The sequence below is a fragment of the Rhinopithecus roxellana genome, chromosome 5 (assembly GCF_007565055.1).
Source record: "Rhinopithecus roxellana isolate Shanxi Qingling chromosome 5, ASM756505v1, whole genome shotgun sequence".
NCBI classification, from domain to species: Eukaryota; Metazoa; Chordata; class Mammalia; order Primates; family Cercopithecidae; genus Rhinopithecus; species Rhinopithecus roxellana.
In genome coordinates, this window is record NC_044553.1 from 68,115,507 (window position 1) to 68,137,775 (window position 22,269).

The following is a 22,269-nucleotide window of genomic DNA, read 5'->3' on the forward strand; positions in this document are numbered from 1 at the left end:
TTACAGGCATGCGCCACCATGCCTGGCTGATTTTTGTATTTTTAGTAGAGACAGGGTTTCACCGTGTTGGCCAGGCTGGTCTCCAACTGCTGAGTTCAAGCGAACCACCCGCCTTGCCTCGGCCTCCCAGTTGGGACTACAGGCGTGAGCCACGTGCATCTGGTTTTCCTTACTGAAAAATATTTCCCATTCAATTTAAAAGCTGTCTCCCTGAGGCCTTCTCCAGCCTTTGTATTCTGAATTTTTCTGCATTCCTCAATAGTCATTATCCTTGGAAAGGATACAATTCCTATGACTTTTCACTATTTTCAGGGCTACCTCTCCTAGTAGACTGTAAGCTCCTTGAGGGCAGACGCCAGGTTTCTGGCACTCAGCCCAGTATCTGGCACAGAGTAGGTGCTCGGTAAATGTCTGTGAAGTAGCCCACAGATTCCCTTGCGCGGTCTGCAGGACATGCTGCTCAATCTGTGAGATATGTGTCAACCGCTCAAGCAGCCCCTGCCTTCTTGAGCGCTCCTCTTCTCAACCAGGTCCTTATTTTGCCAGTGCCCACCACGCCCAGTCAAGAAGAGGACCTAAGGGTTCCTCTGGATGTGTTTGTTTCAAACACACCTTCAGCTTTGGGGCTGCAGTTTTCTTCTGACCTGCTCGGCAGGCGGGAGGGAGCTTTCCCCTGAGGCTGGGATCCCATAGGGACCCGCACCCTGCACCCTGCACCCACTGGACGCATTAGCCTCATCAAAAAACTCCCCGCCTCCTTCCCCCCTCCCTTTCTGGACGCGCAGCAATTATTCTGCCCATTCCCGTGAAAAAGAAGACAAAAGTTACTTTGGCGCCCCCTCTCCGACACCTAATAGAGGATTCAGGGACTCTCTGGCGCTTCCAGAGCCTGTATTAGGGACAGAATCCGCGCTGGCGACGGCGCTCCAACTGCGCTTCTGGCGACGGTCGGAATTTTGCTCGGTCCCTTGCAATGTTTCCAAGGGAAGGTTCGTACATTCGTGACCGTCCCTGGCAGCTGCCCAGCCCGGGACTTGGCGCTTCACTCGCCATTGGCCAGTCCTCGGCATGACGCGCAGGGGGGCGGGGCCTCATCAGCTGTTTGCGGGATGCCCCGAGCGAGCGTATTTTGGAAACAATACCGCACCGTGCGGAGTGGCCTCCTCCCGCCCCGGCCCGCGTCCGCTGTCGCCGCCGCCCCTGCCTGCGCCTCCCGCCTCCTGCCGCAGCCCGGTGAGCGCCCGGGTGGCGGCCGGGGTCCGGGCGGAGTTGGATCGCAGCTCCCTGAGGAAGTGGGGAGCAGAGTCGCGCTGCGCATGGGGGCCCGGGAAGGGTTTGGGCTGCGGGCGTCTAGGGTGACCATGAAGAACTGGGGCCCTGGGGTGAGAACGGCGTGCAGAACCCACAGCTGGGTGCGCTGCTCCAAGAGGGAACTTGGGGGTAGCATTTGGGACTCGAAGGAGTTGGGTCCAGGTAGGCAGGGGAACCTGGGGTGCACTACTGAGCAGACCTGGGCGCCCGCGAACGGCCCAGCCTCTAGGTCTGACTTTGGGGTAGACCAGGAATTGTGGGGCATCCCGCCTCCCTGCGGAGTCTGAAGGCTTCTCTCCTTAACAGCTGGGCTTTTTCCCCCCTTCCCAATCGAGTCTGGGCGTCAAGCCCCCGAGTGCTCGTCACGCTGGACCCTGGCGCGGAGCCCTGGCATCACGACTCAGAGGCTGAGACTCTCTCCTGGAGTCACCCAGGTCTGGGTGTGTGTGTGTGTGTGTGTGTGTGTGTGTGTGTGTGTGTGTGTGTGTGTGTGTGTTCCTAGTCACTGTTGAGGCTCTGGGTGTCTGGCTATTGCCTTCTCCTAAGAGGAGGAGTCTAAGTTCAGCATCCCTCTTCTCAGCCCTTAGGGGCTGGGATGGCAGCAGCGGGGCTTGAGTTCCTTTGCTAGGAATAAAGCATTCCCTGGCCCTGTTCTCAGTTAGTACCCTCCTCCCGCCACTCTGGACATCACCTGTTAAGCTCAGGAGAAAAGGGAGGAAAGGGTTTCTTCACCCTCTCTTAGTTTACCCTTGACCTTGCCCAGCACCCTTCCAGAGGCGCCCACCTACAAGCAAGCCACCTCCAGTTTGTGGAGCCTGAGAGGGGTCCCCGGGGCTTGCAGAGCCACACCTTCTGGCTGCACCTCCCCCACTGTCCAGTCCAGGCAAGGGTTGAACTTTGGGGCTTTGCTGGGAGGGGGAGGGGAAGGTGATAGGCTTCAAAGGAAAAACCAAGACAATGACCCCTGCTTGTGATTGGCTTTGAGGGCCCCTTCTTAGGTCAGGATTGTCAGCCTGAGAAGAGGAGGCTGGAGAGCTGGAGGGGAGCCCCTGCCAGGTGACTGGCAGGACAGTACTTGGTCCTTTCATCAGGAAATTTTGTTTCCTGTTGTTAATAAGCTGGAGTGCACCTCCTACCCCCCTCCCCATACACACACACACACACACACACACACACACACACACACACACACATGGGAAACTGTCCAAAGAACAACACGTGGCTGCTTGCCATCCTAGCAGGCATCTCTTCACTCTCTAGGGAAGAGGGCAGAGACAGGACCATAGACAGCTCAGGGACAGGGATGGGATGGGACGAAGGGTGGGCCCAAGCAAGCACCTCACAGAGAACTTGCGTTTGGCAAAGGCAGGATTCTCAATTGAACTGAGATTGTTTTAGCTACTTCCCCAATCCATAGACCATTTGGCATATTCTTCAACGCCAAGAGACTGGGGGACAGAACCCCCAGGAATCTCCAACTGAGTCTGACAAGAATGAAATTCATCGCTTTATCCCTAGCTGTTCAGTTGGTGGCTGCTTCTGGCTGCTGCTGCAGAGGCCCTAAGGGGTTCCTGGCATGTGAAGGGAGCTGGGTTGGAAGCTTAAGATGCTGAGTAGCTCCAAGCTCAGACTTCCAAGAGCCATCAGGTGGAGCAAGAGGAACTTCTTTATCACCAAGAAACTCATATCAATAACCTCAGTAGTATAGGCAGTGAGTGAGGTCATAGGGAGAGGGCTGAATTTCACTTCCTTCTGTAAGACCAGTTGTACCAGTCTCAGGTTCAGAGCTGGCAGGAGCGGGAGGCTGTGGAAACAAGGATTTGAAATTGTGGAGACTAGTGAGGAGACTTAGTCGGGAGAGGCTGAACCTACTCTCCAGGCCAATCTTTGGTGGCCAGACAGCTCACCTCTGCTCAAAGAGAGCTGAGATGGCAGCTGCAATGACTAGCTTGGGTCTTTATCCCCTCTCCCAGGACACACTCTTACCACACTGCAGAGCCTGTTTGTTGTGTTGTGCAAGCAAGGGGTGGAGATTAGAGTAGATGGGCAGCAGGGCGGGGCTTAGAGGTTTGGAGGGAACCTGGCTGCCCTGGGATTGCTGGCTTTTGTTTTTTCTGCTGAGCCTGGAGCTCAGCTCAGACTGAGATAAGAGTTTCCTTGGGACAATGACTGTGTGTGTGTGTGTGTGTGTGTTGTAAGCACTATATGTATAGCCCGTCACAGCACCCTTGACAGCAACTTAACAGAGGCTAGTCTTCTTTATATTTTCCCAGGTACCCTGCCTGCATATAGCTGCTGATTCTACTCTTGCTATTGCTCACAACCCTCAAACTTTGTGCCCAGCCTAGGTCAGAAAACATGATCGGGAAAAAGGGTGGTTCCAGGCAGGCCCAGGGAAGAGGTGTGGAGAGCCCCTGAACAGGTAGGCGGCCCACACTTTGGGAGTGAGTGTCACCCTTGGCAGTGCTTTATTACCAGGATTGTATGTCATCAGTATGTGGCCCGGCCACCTCAAATAAGAAGGGGGAGCACGGAAGAAAGATGGGAAGGGGAGTCGCTCCAGGTGTGGCGCTGGTGGGGCAGCAGCCCACATGCCTGCGTTGCCCCCTCACAGGAGAGATGGAGCCATCTCGGTGTGTGGAGGAGCTGGAAGATGATGTGTTCCAGCCGGAGGACGGGGAGCCGGGGGCCCAACCTGGGAGCTCGCTCTCTGCCGATCTGTTTGCCCAGAGCCTACTTGACTGCCCCCTCAGCCGACTTCAGCTCTTCCCTCTCACCCACTGCTGTGGCCCTGGCCTTCGACCCACCAGCCAGGAAGACAAGGCTACCCAGACCCTCGGCCCAGCCTCCCCCAGCCAAGGTGTTATGCTGCCTTGTGGGGTAACTGAGGAACCCCAGCGACTGTTTTATGGTGAGTGCTGTCAGCCTCAAGAGTCCTCCCACAGACACTGGGGGAAAAGAGGGGCTTTCCCTCCCCACACCTGCCCTTTGCCGTTTCCTTCCCCAAAGTGATCGGAGGCGCTGTTGATTCCTTGAGTTCCACCTGCTGCCTCTCGGCTTGTTACTGCTCCTCACCTGTGCCTCAGGCCCCCCAGAGGGCAAATTGTCCCCTCCTGGAGGGATCCTTGTGTCCATGGTATCCCCTTTTACTTCCTGTGCCCCTTGAGTGGCCTGGCCTTTAGTGTCCTAGCAGTGACTTGCCTACTATAAAGTGGCTCCTCTTGCGCTGGAGAAGGCTGGGGGATCTGTGACTGGCTGTTGACAGTGAAGGGGAAAAACCCAGCCGGTTCTGGGAGGGAGGGTTCCCAAAGGCAGAAGGTGGCCCCCAGTTGTCACTTGGGACTTTCCGTGCTTGAAAGGGAAACTGGAGAAAGAGGGTGGGCCTGCCTGGGCCCAATGCCAGCAGAGGGGATGCTTCCAAGGCTAAGACAAGACCCCTTCATTTATGGGCTTATAAATAGTTTGTTTTGTGAGAAATATGCCCTCCTCTGGCAAAAGGGCAGGTTAGACGGTCTGTTTTCTTCTATTAGCACTGCAGCTTATGGAGGGAGGGTAAAGGCTAGGAGGCTGGCTTACTGTGTCTGACGAGCAGATTGAGGAGACACTGCAGTCACTCCCAGAGGGAACTGCCCCTTAGGGCAGTTCTGGCAAAGCAGTTCTGGCGGGAGTCTGAGAAGTTGGATGAGGCGGGCAGGCAGGGAAGAGGGAAAGGAGCGGGGAGGCCGGCGGACTGGCGCCCCTAGCGGTGGCTCTAACGCGTGCACTCGGTGAGTGTGGAGCGCTGGTCTAGAGGTCTTGCCTGGGGCTGTCTCCAGAGAGGAACTTGGCAGCTCTGTGCGTCTCAGGAGTTTTCCCTCCCTCGTTTTTGTGCTGCTGCCCAGGAGCTTCGGGAGACTAGCCTTTCTCTACTTCACTAAAAAAGTGAAGACACTTTTTGACTTTTTCTTTCTCTGCCCCAACCCAGAAACTGGAGAGCTACCTCCAGTGCTTTTCCAGAGAAGAGCTTCAACCTGCTACTACATGAATAACCAACTGTGGTTAAGGGTGGCTTGATAAATAAGGACGGAAGGGGTCATGTTCGCCTGCACACATTACCACCTGCCCTTTGTCATGGCACTGTCGGTGAATGGAGAAGCGAAGGGAAGGCTGGGGCCACTCTCTCTGTTCCCACTTCTGTTCCGCAACTTCTGTGCACTTGGGCAGCAGGCTGTCCAAGCCTGGCAGAGTGCCCTGATAGAGGCAGGCCAGTTCCTATCCTTTCTCATATGAGGATTTACCCTCAGCCTCCGGTCTTGGCCAGGTCAGGCAGGCGTGGGGAGGCCAGAGCAGTTGTGGAGAATGCTGAGATGTGGGTCCTCTATCTTTGCAGGCAATGCTGGCTACCGGCTTCCTCTCCCTGCCAGTTTCCCGGCAGTCTTGCCCATCGGGGAGCAGCCCCCCGAAGGGCAGTGGCAACATCGAGCAGAGGTACAGATTGCCCGAAAGCTTCAGTGCATTGCAGACCAGTTCCACCGGCTTCATGTGCAGCAAGTAGGCACGGGGGTTTTAGGGGAGGAGGGTTGAGTCTGCTGGGGCTTGGGGGCCAGGGCCTGCCTGTCTCCTCTTGTCAGCAACTCTGTCTCTGCCAGACCTCAAAGATATGGTCCCAGAGTTTTGGTTATTGCGGTTCCCATGGGCAGGACGGGCCCAACTGGATGAGCATCTTGCCCTCATCTCTGAGCTCCACATTGGTGAACTGCCCACTCTCAACTCATGTTCCATAAGAGCCCTCTGGGGAGAGGCTACGGTCCCTCCCTGGGAATAGGATGGCTTTCTGCAGCCCTGCTTGACAGCCTATCTCTTCTTATGGCTGTGGCTCGGGGGTTGCCCCTCACAGACCTAACAGGAAGATTTTCAGGGTGCTGCAGTGAAACTGGGCAGTTGGGGGGTGCCTGGCTAAGGTACAGTGGGAAACGGGTAACCAGGCCAAGGGATGGGGCCTGAGTGGGGGAAAGTGGTGGAACCGGTTGAAACCTGACACTTTCCAGCTGGGGAGGCCGCTCCTCACTGTCTCTGTCTGGGAACCAGGGTCTGGGACTCCAGAGAGTGTACCTCGGAGAGGCTCCCCAGACCGGCGGCCAGCCGGGCGCTCAGCCGGCAGCCTGGCACCAGCCCCGCCAGGGCGGAGCATCGCGTGTCAGCCGAGCATGTGGCAGAGTCCATCAACAAAGGCGGCGGCTGGCAGGCTCGTGCTGGAGGAGCCCTCTGTGCCATGGACTGGAGGCTGCCCTCCCTGCTCCAGCAGCCGCTGTCTGGGCTGGGCCCCCAGGCACTTAACCCTTCCTCTTCAGGCTGGCTTTCTGGATGGCTGCCAAGGCTGGGAGAGGAGCCTGAGGCTGCATCCGTGCTGGTACAGCCACAGCTGAAGCACAGGCATGCCACCTGGAAGCGAACACATTCTGTACTTCTGGGACTGTGTCCCCAGCCCAGCTGGCTCTGTATGTGTGTGTGTGTGTCTGACTGTCAGGAAATCAAGGGAATACATAGCTTGACCATGACTGGGCAGACTCTGAGGTGAGATGGGTAGCTGCAGGTGGCTGGAGGAGAGCTATTGGTAATAGGAGGTTGACTTAAGTATCAAACCATTGCCAGTGCCAGGGGAAGAGGAATTGACCTTGGGTTTCCTAAGAACAGGCCATTGCAGGATAGATATGGTTAGTGCCCTCTGCCAAGGAGTTCTGAGGACAGTCTGGGGCTCGGCCTGGGCCTGGTAAGTCCTCCCGGTCCCTTAGTTATCAGGACAGGAGGGTGGCCCTATGCTTAGATAATAGACTTACGCTCCAGTTCTTATTCTCTCCTTTGATTATTTGGTGGAAACTTGGCTTAGAGTTTCCCCTTCAGTCCATGTGTGGACTCACTCTGATTCTTGTTTTCAGTTTCTTGGCCTCCTTCCTGCCCATTCACTCCACCCTGGTTGTACAGGCCTATGGCTGAGCCCAGCTCACAGCTTCCAGTTCTGGTACTGGAGAGGATGGGAGGACACAGTGGCTGTGGCTCTCCTAGACTCATCTAGAGGGCTACGTGGAGGACAGCTTGCTTCATTTGCAATAATCTGATCTCTCTCACCAGTTATTTCCCAGAATATTCCTCCATCCACTGGTGAGCCTCTGTAGGCTTGGGAACAGGCTGAGAGCCCTCCCTGGCACAGGACTAGGATACAGTCCTGGGGACCCTCCTAACTTGGTCCTGAACAGGAGGAGAAGGAGGCCCTTCTCCCAAGGTCTGGCCCTGCTTTTTTTTTTTTTTTTTTTTTTTTTTTGAGGCAGAATTTGGCTCTTTCGCCCAGGCTGGAGTAAAGTGGCATGATCTCGGCTCACTGCAACCTCCACCACCCTGGTTCAAGCGATTCTCCTGCCTCAGCCTCCCGAGTAGCTGGGATGATAGGCGCCCACCACCACACACAGCTAATTTTTGTACTTTTAGTGAAGATGGGATTTTGCCATGTCAGCCAGGCTGGTCTCGAACTCCTGACCTCAGATGATCCACCTGTCTCGGCCTCTCGAAGTGCTGGGACTACAGGCATGAGCCACTGTGCCCAGCCTTGCCCTGCTTTTTGCTGGTCAGCATCACTTCTCCCAGTTCAGAGCTGCCTCTTTGAGGGCACAGGTTAGTTTTAGACAAGGTGCTGTGCTTTTAGCCAGAGCCATCCAAGCTAGGGAGAAGGAGAACTGGAGGAGAGCTTCATGAGAGTCTCCTCTGCCTCACACTTCACTCCACACTGGCTCCCAAGTTCCCTATACCCCTACTCTCCTGCTAGCTACCTACTTCTTCTTACTTACTTACTACTTACTTCTTACTTCTATACCCCTACCCTCCTGCCAGCTACCTACTTCTTCTTACTTCTTTCTTCTTACTTACCTACTCTTCTTACTTACTTACTTACTTATACCCCTACCCTTCTTGCCAGCTACCTACTTCTTCATCTTACTTACTTCTTACTTGCTACCTACTTCTTTACTTACTTGAGTAAAACTACAATTCATTGCAAGGGTAGGAGGCTGGCCAGTGAGCCCTTTCTAGCTCAAAGAGCTGATTTTCCCAAATTTTCCAGTACAAAGAGCCAGGCTTTTTGTCTTCTCCTTGAGCAATTCTCCCCAGAGTCTTCTTGCGTTTAACCCCCTCCTCCCCACTGACCCTGCTTATAGACCTTTACCAGGAACTCATCCTGCAGGAAGGGCTAGTGCTGGGTGAGGGGGCTTCAGGCAGGTGGGACACTGGTACTCCTGGAATGTTTCAGTGGCTGCTTTTAAGAAGTGAGTCATTTTCTAAACTTGATTCTTATATAAACTACAGTCTAAGATTTCATATCTAGAAAGTACTGTTGTCACTCCTCCATTCTTATCCTTTATCTTCTTTCCCTATTCTCTCATTTTTGCAGGCAGAGAAACTGAGGCAGTGGGAAGGAGGTTGCTTAGGATTTAGTTTCTAGGCTTTGGGTTCAGAGTCAGAAAGTCCAGGTTTGAATACCAGCTTTGCCACCTACTAGTTTTCGGGAAGTCACTTGACTTCACTGAACCTATTTCCTCTTCTATGAATTAGTGCTAATACCACAGAATTTTACTGTGATAATTAAGTGAGAAAATACCTATGAGAGTTCGGGACACCTAGTAGATCTTCTTTAATGCCATGCCTATTTCCTTCTTTGTGTTGGTGATCCTGATCACCCCCCATGTTTGTTCTTGTTGGTTCACAATTCATTTCCCACTCCACCTGGCAGGGGACTCCCTGAGTAGAGCTGCTTCCCCTGAACTTCCCTCCACCTGCCTGGTCCAGAGGAATTAGTGTCCAGACTGATCATTTGTGGACGTTGGCCTTATCGATTTCTCTTCAGGGAATGACAGTCGTTCCCCGTCATTACGGGCTGGATTGAGAGAGCCAAGAGAGGCAACCCAATAGGCGGATGGGGCTTGAGGAGGCCTGACCACCACCTTTCCCCTACATCTGGGATAGTGTCCTGGGGCCAGACAGTGGCCACTGGTCCGTAGTTCTGTGGAGAGTGTGAACTCCCCCTTTTTGTCCCTGGTTATAGACCTGAGTTATTTGTTTTTTTTTGCATCAGAACGATCTTCTCCCTTGGAGGATGGAGCAGAGGGAGGGGACGTGATGATGCTATAAAATGGAATTATGGCCAATTGAGTGTATCAACCTGGCTCCAGATGCAACAGGTTCCAAATTTCCCTCGGTGTCATTTTACGCGAGCCATCTGCGCTTTCAGCACATTTCTCGAGAGCCTTGCTAGGTGGAAGACTAGCCTGGTTACCCAAGTTATCAGTTCTGGGTGGCTCTTCCAGATCCACAGGCAAAAAACTGGAGGTGGAAGATCAGAGTCAGCAGGGTGCTCCGCCTCAGCTCTTTGTGTCTCCAAAGCAGCAAGAGAGTTGGAGGCAGAGTGGGTGGAGGTAAAAGCCTTTCCGAACCTCATTGCACATCCCACCTTCCTTCGGCCGGGGCAGGAGTGAAGGTTCCCCTGTTTGCTCCTCTGTGAGCTGACAAACTGTGGCAAGGGCCCCCGATGGTCTGCTGATAATGGCTTATCTTGAGGGTGGTGCTGTGTTGCTTCTGTGTCCAGCTTCTGCGCAAAAGAGTGTGGTACAGATGTTCTTCCTCCCTGAGCCCCTGGGCTGCCCTGGTCAGAAGGTCTGAACCCCAGCTGTCCTGTATTTGTGCCAGGGCCTCCTCAGCATGAGCCTAAGGAGGGGCAGGAAGTGGTATCCCCTCCCCTTGGGAGAGTCTCTTCTATCGCAGTGGCCCATCATGATATTTGTGGGGGTATTTCTGGGCAATGTTAAGAAGCCAAGAATCCTCAAAAACAGTAGTTACTGTAGACAGTCGAGTGAGTAAAGCTACAGGAGGGTTGGAATTCTTCATGTTGGAAATGGCTTTTTCACTTGGATCAGGAGTGGCTCCATTCAGAAAAGCCGGGTTTGGAAATTCCCTGAATAGTAATTAGATTTTTTGGCAAATGAAATCTGAGAAAACTTTCAGCCACTCGGTTGAAACCATCTTTAGCTATAATATCACAGAAATGATCCTAGACTTGTAGGCAGATCTGTGTTCAAATCCCAGCTCTGCCACTTATAAGTTGTGTGTCCGTGGGCAAATCATTTATTCTCTCCAAGCCTTAGTTTCTAACACTTACCTTGCAGAGTTGATGTGAAAGGCCTTTAGGAGTTGTGATACAAGTAACTGTTAAGTCAGGGACAGTTGAGTACTTTTAGAAATATGTTAAAATATGACTTTAGGATTTTGTTTGTACCTGACTTTGTAATTTGGAGAGCTCTTTTGGAAGTTGTACCCAAGTTGGTGTTTGCATGGTTTATTAACTAGCAGCTTCTCTGCCTAGCAGACTGGATCCTTTGTTCAGGGAGCCCCTGACTGCTTCCTGACACTGGGATTCTCTCGTTATTAGTGAGTGGTTTTCTGGAACTCAAGCTGGCTAACTAGGCTGCTCAGGGTCTAGATGGGACAGCCCCGGGCAGGGGCCCCAGAGGTTTGCTATAGAGTTAGAAGGGTCCCTAGGAAGCCAGCCTCTGTCCCAGGAGTGGGAGGCCCACCTAGGACAGTGCCAGGGGAAGAATGAGGCTGGGGGAGGGCCTGCGGAGAGCCAGAGTGCGTGAGAGCCAGCGCCAGGGCTGGGGGCCCTGTGTTTGCTCTGTGGCTGGCTCTGTTTATATCGCTCGCTATATTTAGCTTCTGAGTCATCAGCGTGGCAGACTAGAGGCTGAGTTCCCCACACACTCTGCACCTGACTGCTCTCTCTTCCAGGAGAAGGGCCTCGTAGTTCCGGAGAGTTCATCCCCTCCCCACCAAGGCATGGGATGGAAATTGGCTTTTTTTTTTTTTTTTTTTTGGAAAGTGGGTGATGGGAGGAGGGGACTAAGGGAGACACAAAGAAAGAAGGTTAAAGAAAAATGTCTGGTCTGCCTTTTGATCCGTATCTGGCAGCCAAGAGGTCATGTTCCATGACCAGAGCACAATTAGTCCGTGTGTGAAGGAGACGGTTCCAACCTTCCTCCTTGCCTGGTTTGCCTTGACCTGGTCCTGGACAGGACATGAACAGTCAGCTGAAAAGACCCCAGGCTGAGAGTCAGAACCTGGGGTTATTTTGCATATAGCATAATAAACACAACAGGGTTGTCCCCCCAACCCCCTCCCTCTCCCTTCTTTAACCAGGGCACACACCGTCATGCCCTCCTGAGCTCTGCAGAAGTTGCCCAGTAGTTTGATGGAGCTGTTCTCAGCTTGAGGGAAACTAAGGGTCTCGGTAGTTCCTTCCTCCAGGCTGTGGAGGTGCAAAACATGGGTCTGGGGACATGGATGGTACAGCACAGCTCTGTCCCCCACCCGTACCCCTCAACCCCCAGTGGCTGGAGCCAGTGTCTTCCAGTTGTGTTAGAGGAAGCCTTGCCATCTTCCACTGAGAACTGGCTGGCTTCAGACTGCTCTTGTCCTTAGAGAATCTATGGGCGCGGCCATGGTGGCTTCACCGTCCTGTTAACACTACTGGCTGGGCTGAGGAAGTTCTTGGCAAGGAGCCTTTTTTTCCTTTTCCATTTTGCCACATTGCTTGTTCCTCGGGCCTCTGGGTCAGAAGCAGTCTGAGGCAGTGGGCCCACTGGTCCCAAGGGTTGCCCTCTGGGTTTCAGAATCCTTGGCTTAGCCTGGCAGCCTAGAATCCTGAGCCCCAAGGCCTGTGGCTGCGGTGGCCAGTGTCAAAGCAGAAGTCAGGGATCTCCGAGGGGCTTCGTGAGTCCGCCGGGATGACGGTGCTCCCCAGGCAGGCCCTGTTGCACAGCATGTTGAGAGAAGTGCTCTGCAAAGCCAGTGGGTCCTAGGTTTTCCTTGTGCTCCCCAGGGAAGAAGGAGCCTGCTCATTGCTGCCCCCAGGTCCAGTGCTTTATGTATATTTTTCTCATGTCATCACCACAGCAACCTTGTACTTTTAGATGCCATTGTCCCTGTGTTATAGGAAACTGAGGCTCAGAGAAGTGAGGTAACATGCTTAAGTCACACTATAGTTTGCTAAGCTAGGCGCCACACAGATTTGATGGATTCTGGAACCATGGTCCAACCGCCCTATACCTGCTACCCAGCAATCACATTCCAGAAAACAACGGTACAAGGGAGCACGCATTTGCTGCCTCGACCCGCTCTGCCTCATGTGATACTTAGCTCTGTGTTTTTGCCCTTCTCCCCATTATATTGTAAAACAATTGAGAACCAAGTTTATATTTTAGTCATCTTTGTATCCACATAGCTCTTAGCTCAGTTGGGTGCTTGGTAGCTCAGTTGGGTGCTTGGTAGCTCAGTTGGGTGCTTGGTAGCTCAGTTGGTGCTTGGTAGCTCAGTTAGGTGCTTGGTGGCTCAGTTAGGTGCTTGGTAGCTCAGCTGGGTGCTTGGTAGCTCAGTTAGGTGCTTGGTAGCTCAGCTGGGTGCTTGGTAGCTCAGTTAGGTGCTTGGTAGCTCAGCTGGGTGCTTGGTAGCTCAGTTGGGTGCTTGGTAGCTCAGTTACATGCTTGGTAGCTCAGTTGGGTGCTTGGTAGCTCAGCTGGGTACTTGGTAGCTCAGTTAGGTGCTTGGTAGCTCAATTAGATGCTTGGTGGCTCAGTTGGGTGCTTGATTAAAATGTGCTGATTTCAACAGAAAACATCTTCCTAGCTTCTTTCAAGTGCAATTTTCCAAAAGTCTCTCTTATCTCAATGTTCCTGTTCTCAACTGCAAGGATCTTTCCTTCAGCCCTGGCCTGAGTAGGTTTAGAGAATGACAGGGAAAAGGGAAGAGGGAGGAAAACTTCACATCGTAGACTGTGTACCTTCCCCTAGAGTATAGACAATTCTGCATTTTGAAGAGATTGAGTGTGCTTTCAGATCATGGTCTGAAGTTATAATTTCAGACCAGTTTTAGCTTTATTTCTGTTTGATCTTCAGTTAGCTCTGCCTCTGAAAGGTTTATTTTTTTCTGGTCCACAGCATCCTTACTAAATAGTTAATGATCTGGAAACAATGTCTTTAAATATACTAGAGGAGCAGATCAGTGGTGGTTTAGCTTTGAAAAGGTAATACTATTTTCATAATGTGAATAAACACACTGCAAAATTTTAGTGAAGGAACACAGCTTTGGAGTCAGAAGTCAGAGCCTCAGATAACACCCCTCCCAACTAACTTGGGATGACTTTTCTGAGCCATTGTGTCCGTCGCTCTAGAATGGGTTGATAATGCCTGCTCTTCCTATTGTGAGGATCACATGAGAAGAAAGGAAAGTGCTCTGTTCTATATCTCAGATATTATAAGTTGCTCTCTGTTTGGTAAATTTGCATTTTGTGAGGTAGGTTCTTTTAGAGCTGCACACAGCTTGGCTTGGCTTCTTCCTCTGATACTTTGGGGTGAATTAGCTCTAGTTGGAGCATCTGGAACACTGTGACACACAAAGCCCCCAGAGGGCGTGCATTGGATCTGAAAGGGGGAGAGGCAGAGGGAGATTCTTATCCAGGGAGCGTAGGGAACATGCTTTGTGCTTAGGGCAGAGGCTGTGTGGGATGAAACAGAGTTTGATTTATGTAGTCCAACCTTGTCAGACACCACAGCCAGCTCTTTAGAGGGGAAAAAAAAAGGAGGCCTTTTACTAGTTGGACCTCTCCCCAGGTGAGAGGCTGATACTATCACGTAAAGTACATCTTTAGACCTGGCCAGACATCAGTTGTTCCTGGCCTCAGACAAGTGGGTTATCTTTCAGGGCTGACTCCTCTGTAGTCGGTCCAGCGTGCCCTTGTTGAGTGCCTACTGTATGCCTTCCACGTTCCCCATTATACAGGATGAGCAACTGTGCATTCAGGCATAGGGTGTTGCACACAGTAGGGATTGAAACATTTGTCAGCTGACTGCCTTCATCCCCTGACCATGGGAAGAAAATGAGACTGGGCCAAAGAAGGCGCACGGGGCTGTGACGCCTGGTTGCGCTCTCTTCACTGAAGACAACACTGTGATCTACCATGTTAGGGCGCCTGCCCTGGAGGCGTTGTCCTCAGTTCGTTCCCTCCATGCCTTGGCCCTGGCTTCTAAATCATGTGAGTCTGAGGGCTCTAGGGTGAGCTTCTGCTCCCCTGTATCCCAGCCCCCACCCTTGGGTCACCCCGACTGTGTATTCTGGGAAGCCCCATTCTGTGAGGGGTGCCCTAGCTGAGTCTAGGAGAACAGGCCTGGTTCTGCAGGTCTGCCCTTGTTGATCTCAGATTGTGCACCGGGTGCTGTGCCAGGTGCCTGAGGGGCAGAGGCCAAGTGCACTCATTCCTGGTTCTCCTTCCTTGTCCCCTTCTCCTCCATACCCTCTTGTGGAAGGACCCACCTTCTCTGGCGTTTTGGTGTCTTTGTGTTCTTTGTCCTGCTCGGTGAAGGCCGACTTCCTTCCTCCTCACCGTTTCTCCCACTGGCCTCCTTCAAGCCCTTTTTCTTTCCTTTCTAGTCAGGCCCTTTTGTTAAACTTTTAGGCAAGATTTTATTTATTGTTGTATTTTGTAATCAGGGCATTCTTTGATTCTCTTGGTTTCCTCGTGGAAAAGGGTCTTGTGAAGGCTGCCCTGAGGCAGGAGAAGGCCAAAGGGAGCCTGTGTGGTATCTGCTTGTAGTCAAGAGACGGCTCCTGGGCCCATGGGTGGTTCCCAGGCCCTACACCCGGCTGACAGAATTCAGTTGTTGGAACTCTGAGTTATAATCCTGAAGGCAGTTGTGGATGACAAACTCCTTAGGGTTGGAGAGCACCTCTGTGGTTTCCAAAAGGCTGCGGCCTGGCTGCCACAGAACCACCTGGGCAGGATTGACCTTTGGCTTGGCCAATGGATAAGACATTACTTTGGTGGGAAGAGATCGAAAGGCACTGGACAGAACACCAACATGTGAAGTGTTTTCTTCTAGGCTGTTGGATCATGAGTGACTTTATTTCCTCCTCTGTAATGTTTTGTATTTTCCAATATTTCTACAATTAACATGTATTGCTTGTATGATTAAAATATACAATAAATGATTTCTGATCTCTAAAATGTCACCCAGGGAGCTTGTTCAGTACACAGATTCCTGGGACCCTTCCATGAAATTCTGACCCGGTGGGTCTGGGAGAGGCCTGGAGACTCTGTACTTACGACAGCACCTCAGCTGGCTTAGTGACACAGTTGGGTTTATAAACCGTTGATCTAGTACAATACCTGCATTTTCCTTATAAGCCAAGAGGGAACTCATGAGCAGGTTGATGGGAGATCCACCCGTAAAGCCAGGTCCTCTGATTCTTGGTCCCTGGGGATCCATACACCATAGAGCCTTCCTTGCCAATTCATGAGCCCTAAGAACTGTCACACACACAGAGGCATGGAAACTAGATCCTTCCCAAGGGCCGGCCCATGTACCCTGCTTCCTGTGCCTAGGCCTGCCTGGGTCCCCTGCGGGACCTCAGTCTTCCTGTCTGAAAGCACTCTCTGGCCCACAGCTGCTTCTCAGTCTCCCAACACTCCCAGATGATGGAGTCTGTGCCTCATCTTCAGAGATCTCAAGTTGCCCAGGCAGTAGATGGCCTCCATTAGTGGAATTTGGGAGAAACTGAAACATACAGAGATGGGAATCGCCCCAACCCCAAATCATAGAATTCTCACCTGCTTTCCTTGGCCACTGAGCTGTTTGGAGATGATTTAGTGAAGGGGAGGCTAGAGGGTCTGCTTTGTATAAAGAAAGGTAGTGGCACTCTGAGCACAGTGATAACGGGAAGGGACATCGCTCTAGGGCCATATGGTCTAGGTTCAGTCCAGTCCCTGCCACTTAAACTACCTGTGTGGTAGCTAAGTAGTGGGCATGATAATGTGCCTCAAAATCACCTGGGGAATCTTCTGATGCGGGGTCTGTGTTTCCAGGCAGCTCTCTGATGATGCCGAGGCTGCTAGTCCATGCACCACCCTTTGAGAAGCAAGGATGCAGAACACACAGAACAGAGCCTGGCTCCTCCCCACCCCCCGCTGCCGCCCTACCCCACGTTACTATTATGGTGATGATTGTTCTTGCCACCAGTCTTCTCAGACAAGCACCTGAGGAGCTCTGGAATTCCAGCAGACTGGCCTCTCCAGGGATGAGTCTGCCCCTGGATTCGCCTCTTGTTCGGCCACATGACCTCTGCACCTGTCTCAGGCAGCAGCTGGGGCGGGGAGGAGAGGGGGTCTTTGGCCCAGCTGCTGCAGGCCCGAGGCCTCGGGTTTGCAGCTGAGTCCATTTTCACGCTGTTTTACTCTAACCAGATTTTGTTAAGCCGGGTGTGTTTCCTCTTTTTACTCATCTTTGTTTACAAAACACGAGGAAGCCATCCATCTCCCCACCCGCTGTCTGCCAGGCCTCTTCTGTGGCACGCCCGATTTCCCTTCCCCTCCAAGCAGGAGCTGTGCCTCCAGTTTGCTGGCTTGTTTTCCAGGCTCTTCCACGGGGGAAGGAGGAATGCTGTTGCCATGGACGGGGGCATTCTGTGTTCATCTGGGTTGTCAGGCCTGAGGCCAGCTGCCTGGATGCCTCTCTTTTTGTGGCCTAGGGCAGCATGAAGGGGAAGCCAGCAACCTGCATGGTGGCCCTGGGAAAGGTCAGGGAGGCCGGGGCTGGACGGAACCTGGAAGCTCTGGGAGCCCAGGCAACCTGGGTCCCCTTTCCAGCTGTGCCACTGGCTTCTTCTCTCCTCTACCCATCTGACCGGAGTAGTTGCCTGGTGGGGGCTGGTGCTGTGGTTGAAGACAGTTTAAGAGAGGGCTCCAGCTCCCCCGGACACCTCATGTAAACTTGCTTGCTGACGGGGCCACCAAAGTAATCCAAGTCCAGCCCGTGCTGGCTCCTTTCTGCACACTAGGTTTTTATTCCCCTGTCCACTGAGAGCCCTGTGGAGAGGCCCCCGCCCAGTCCTCCTGCCCTGGCAGACAAAGAGAGAACAAAGACCGCCTCTTCCAGCACCCCTTAGTTTCTCCTCCCCCCTCTGCCACCCCGCCCGGGCCTCCCCTGGGAAATGGTACCTGCGTGGGCAGGGCACCAGCCCCAATCTGCTGAGCCACTGACCCCTGAACTTTGCCCCTAGCTTCCCAGCCTGACAGTAGGACCTGGGATAACCTCCAGAGCATAGTATATATTCTTTGTTTTTGTTTTGTTTTCAAGTATGTTCTTGCTTAACGTTTAATTGGCTCCAGTCAGTAGGAGAGCGCTCCAAGAGGGATTATTTATGGCTTACTGTCAAGAGCATCTATAAAAAGGGCAGCACCGAGTGGAGATGCTGGAGAGGGAGAGCGGGCGGGCGCACAAGAGTGTGTGTGTGTGTGTGAGAGAGAGAGTTTGTGTGTGTGCGTGTTTGCACTGGATGAAATCAGATTTTTGCTGCCTCAGCAGTGTGGTTTAAATTGAAGATTAACCCTTTGACCTTCACAGTGTCAAATCACTTGCAGATGGAGGCCCCCTCTTCCCCCTTGTTCTCTATGTTACTTTGGAGTCGGGGGGGAGAGAGGGGGGCACTTCTTCTCTTTCTGAAGCCAGTTTGTTGTTCACGCAGCTGAGGTTTGAGGGGCTCGGGAGCCAATCTGATTAAAAGCAGCACTTGGCTAACTCTGGAAAATCCTGCAAGCAGGGGAAAAAGCTTAATCCTCTTGTGCATAGTGCATATAGAGCCTAGTCTTTTCTTTTTAATGTTAAAGCTGCAATTGTTTTTGGAGAACTCTACTATCTCCTCCACATGGCAGTGTCTCTTTCGCCTCCCCCCCCCGCCCGCTGTGAGCTGTACTGATAGGATTAAAGTGCCAGCCGTGAGACTTGGAGATCTTAACTTTTATTGGAAATGAGAGGGAGTCGTCTAAGGTTGTGTTTGGGAGTTATGTTGGCCTTTTTTTTTCTCCCTTCAGCACCAGCAGAACCGAAATCGCGTGTGGTGGCAGATCCTCCTCTTCCTGCACAACCTTGCTTTGAATGGAGAAGAGAATAGGAACGGGGCGGGCCCTAGGTGAGGCTGGGCTGCCCTCTTCACATGGGGCACCAGGAACACCGTCAGGAAGGACATCGGGCAGGACTGACACTGTGTCTTGTGAAGTTGTTTTTTTGTTGTTATTTTGCGTTTTAATTTTTTTACATTTCTCCCTGTGTGTACATACAACATACTCAAGTGGGACCTTCTTTCTCTGTCAGGCCCTTGACCTGGAATGGGGGCCGTTGTCAAACACTGTTGAAGGGGAGGCTGATGTGTCTGTGATGGTGAGAATTCCCAAGGCCTCTGACAAGTAGATTCTTCGACTGAGGAATCTACCGGTTGTCGAAGATGATCCGTTAGTGATGTTCTCTGGGAAGTGGACTGTGGTTTTTCCAGAGGAACTCAGTTAAGAAATCGCGTGGATTCGAATCCCAGTTCCACCAAACTTATGAGCCTTCCACTGTGGATGGGGACCATGATCCTGATGGGCACATTGCTTTAACCCAGCAGGGCCTGGGCCAGGGGCTTTCCACTTGAGGACAGCGGCTTCACTAGGCTGGCCGGCCAGCTCCACATCTGTCTGGGTTCTCACTTGCCCCAGCCAGTACCTGCTCCAAGGGCTCAAGGATTCCTGGCCAGCTCCTGTCAGACCTCAGGGAGGGTTGGGTTTCTCTAAGGACCCCTCAAACATGTCGCAGAATGAACCAGACTTCTGACTAGGCCTCAAAACTGACTTGGTCCCCCTTGGAGGCCCCAGGATTGGTCCTGAGGTACAGAGCCACTGCCACCACTGGCGGCCTGGGACCAGCTGGGTGTCAGCCACGGATGAGCTGAATAGTCGGTCGGCGTGCTGCTGCTGGCAGCCTGTGCCTTTGCTGGCTCTTCCTTCAAAAGAACCCACTGACAGACCGCATTCCACCCCCAGCATCAGCACCGAGGGACATCGGGGCAGGTCTGCAGTGCGGCTGGAAAATGTGGTGGCCGCTCCACCGTAAGGATCAGCCCTAGAGGACCCCAGACCCTTTGGTTTCCTTGGAAACAACATACCTCTTCTCCCTCATCCCAATCATTTTTCACACCTAGTGGGAAACGGAAGAAGCCAGGACAGTGGCTTTGCCAGCTGAGAAGTGACTTTTAGAGTCACAGATAATGATTAGAATGGGGAACCGTCAAAGCTGGGTACACACTTCCTGTCTTCCTCCAGCTTCCAGCTAGGCCGGAAGGGCCTGCTCTGGAAGCAGCAGGATCACAGCTGCCTCTGCATGTCTTCCCTTCTCTCCCTGCTGCGGCACTTATGGAGAGGATCTAAAGCAGCCAGTGTGGCAGCTCCAATAGCAGGCGCAGGGAATCTGTTAACCAGACGCTGGAAACTAAATTATAACTTTTGCATATGTGAGAAAAGACAGCATTGGTGCTAACAGTGAAGTAAGGCCCAAAGAAAAGACGGCTTCCCTGGACAAAGAAGACCTCAGGGCTACCCAAGGAAATAGGAAGAGTCCAGAGTAGACTCTCAAATCTGAACAAGCCCAAGCTCTTCCAGTTCTGAAGAGAGGAGGTCTTCAGTACTATTGAAGGAGACATTGATCTTCTGGATGTACAGTTGTGCAGGTTGTTCACTGCACAAGGGCACCTGCAGAGAGAGCTAATGGAGGCTGGAATTCAGCTTGTGTTCTGCTCACTAAGCTGTGTGCCCTGGTGTGGGGCTACTTCTCCCAAGAAGAAGGGGTGCCTTTCCTAATTTGCACAAAGGTGCCGTATGGGCTCACAGCACCCTGGAGGAGAAGGGCCTCAAACTGTGCGTGTAAGCCTTTGTTTTGTTCTGCTCAGATATCCTGGAGATATTACCTCTTCTTGGTCAGAATTCTATTCTCAGGGTGTGTACCATGATTTGTCTGCTAAGAAGACGGGTTCCTGCTATGCAGAGAAGGAGCCGGGGACCAGCGTGAGGACTGGCTCGGGGATGCACTGACCATTGTGAAATTCAGCCTTCCCTGTGGGTCTCCATACCATTTTATGATGTGTATGGGACATATGTTGTTCTCCCCTGTCTGAATCAAGGTGGTGACAGGCAGGCTGCTGCCGTATGCTTCAGTGGCACACACCAAAAAACCGGGGTTATTTACAGCAGCCACTGTTCACCCCTCTTGGCAGACTCTCCACCTGAGCTCAGTGAGAGAGAAAATGATTTAGATCTTGGTGCTAAGGCAAGGCCATCAGCTTCAGAGACCTTGCTGGGCCCAGGCTGGGTGCCCCGTGGCCTGAGAACTGAGCCCAGACTTTGACAAACCCACCTCAACATCAAGCCTGGGGCAGGTGGAAGGTGGTCTGACTGCACTGTCTCCATATTATGCAAAGCCAGGAACTGTCTTAAGTGAGCCAGGGCAAAATTTACACCCCCACTTTTCCCTCTCCCTTCTTCCCCACCAAAAAAAAAAAAAAAAAAAACCCAGGAGGTAGCTGGCGGAGTAGCTGTCAGGAAGGAGAAACGTTCTTTCTGGCTGGTTGTTTTTAATTGGCTTAGTGATCTAGACTGGCCCCTTCCTCCTCTGCCTGTTGAATTGGCCTAAACATTCCTCAAGTCTAGCCTCAGGAGACCTGCCCTGCCCCTCCCCCCCACCTCCACCCCCTCAGACTCCATCCTTCACCCCCAGGAGCCTGGCTGTCTCTAGCGAGGGGTGGAGAATCAGATTTAGAGGGAGGGAGAGTCTGACCTGGATCCTGACCTGTAACCAGCTGAAGACGGTGGAGGCTTTGTGGCTTGCTGAGGGTGGGGGTTGGGAGAGGGCCTGGAAAGCTCCCTCCTGGTGGAAGAAATGCCTGGGAGGAAGGGAAGCCTGATATTCAGGGTCAAAACAGTCCTACTAATTCACAGCCCCAAAGCAGGGGTTTCTAGAAGTTGGTCGACAGATCTGGTGAGGGAACTCCCCAGGCCAGACGTGGGACTCCTGCAGTGAGGGTGGAGGACTCAGCCTGGACTCATCCTGGCCTGTTTCAAAGTCTGGGCCACTGGAGCGCTGCTCCCTGGCAGCCTCCTCTTGCTCAGTCCGAGGTGGAAAAAGATCACCTCCCAGTGACCTCCCTCAGCCCCCAGGGGAGTAGGTCTGTGTTCAAAGCTATGTGGCAGGCTTGTTTCAAGGGCCCCAGGGGCCCAGCTGACCTGTCTCTGCCCCGGCAGCCCAGCCCCATCCGCAGGTGGCTCCTGCCTGAGGGTTGTTCGGGACAGTTCTGCCAGGGCCTCCCAGGAAGAGTGCTATGGAGCCACTGTGACTGTCCTGGACAGCAAGGAGCACGCTACCCCAGTGAGTACTTCTTTTTGAGGGACTTGATGGGGAGGTGGGGTAGGGAGAAGGGAAGTGGAAGAAGCAGGAAGATTTTGGTCACCATGGCTCTACAGGCCTTCTGCAAATCAGCGCTGGCCTGGCCTGGAGACGGCTCTCTGTGTGAAGGTGAGGACTCTTGGAAGCAGGCCATCCTGGCCAGACACCCTAGCAGGAAGGGGCTCCAGTCACCCTTAGGCAGCCTGAGGGCAGGTGGGGACTCTGAGTCTTGAGGGAATAACGGAGAAAGCTGATCTCATGGCTGCCCAGCCAACCTCCCAGCTGAAGGTGCTCAGAGCCCTGTGCTGGCTCCCAGGCCTGCACTGCCTCTCTCTGTGCAGGTGGCTAGTGCCCCTCCCTGCTCTGGGAGCATTGCTAGCCTTCTACCCTATCCCTGGATCCACGGGGGCTGGCAGGGGGAGACCCAGTGAGAATGTAGCATTTTGTTCATCCCCAGGGTAGCTGCCCTGGGGTCTGGGCACTCTGCCTCTGGGAGAGAGGAAGAAGAAAGGGGCCACATTTTTAAAAAAACTGTACAGAGCCTTTGGCTTTATGTGTTTCTGTTCTTCACATGCATATGTGTGTGTGTGTGTATATCTTCCCCCCATCAATTGGTACAATTTTTAATAAAATCATTTAAAGCAAA

General features: G+C 52.8%; 1 protein-coding gene across 4 annotated transcripts; it reads left to right on the plus strand.

The window, feature by feature from the left end:
• The first annotated feature begins 1,101 nt into the window (after nucleotides 1-1,101).
• BMF (Bcl2 modifying factor) lies at nucleotides 1,102-22,269 on the plus strand. Of its 4 annotated transcripts, none has more exons than XM_030930956.1 (7): nucleotides 1,102-1,233; nucleotides 1,618-1,745; nucleotides 3,585-3,733; nucleotides 3,926-4,222; nucleotides 5,681-5,841; nucleotides 18,245-18,342; nucleotides 18,525-22,269. In XM_030930956.1, the coding sequence occupies exons 4-7, from the start codon at nucleotides 3,931-3,933 to the stop codon at nucleotides 18,586-18,588; spliced, it is 615 nt and encodes a 204-aa protein (XP_030786816.1). In that variant the 5' UTR covers nucleotides 1,102-1,233; nucleotides 1,618-1,745; nucleotides 3,585-3,733; nucleotides 3,926-3,930; the 3' UTR covers nucleotides 18,589-22,269. The 4 variants fall into 4 exon arrangements, with proteins under 4 accessions (XP_030786816.1, XP_030786814.1, XP_030786815.1 ...); XM_030930954.1 differs by having other exon boundaries at nucleotides 3,655-3,733; XM_030930955.1 differs by lacking the exon at nucleotides 3,585-3,733 and having other exon boundaries at nucleotides 1,108-1,233.

Excerpts from the sequence above, each read along its gene's own strand:
- BMF (XM_030930956.1), top strand. The coding sequence starts at position 3,931 with ATGGAGCCATCTCGGTGTGTGGAGGAGCTGGAAGATGATGTGTTCCAG. Across the intron at positions 4,223-5,680 it reads ACCCCAGCGACTGTTTTATG|GCAATGCTGGCTACCGGCTT; the intron begins GTGAGTGCTGTC and ends CTATCTTTGCAG. Across the intron at positions 18,343-18,524 it reads AGGAACGGGGCGGGCCCTAG|GCCCTTGACCTGGAATGGGG; the intron begins GTGAGGCTGGGC and ends TTTCTCTGTCAG.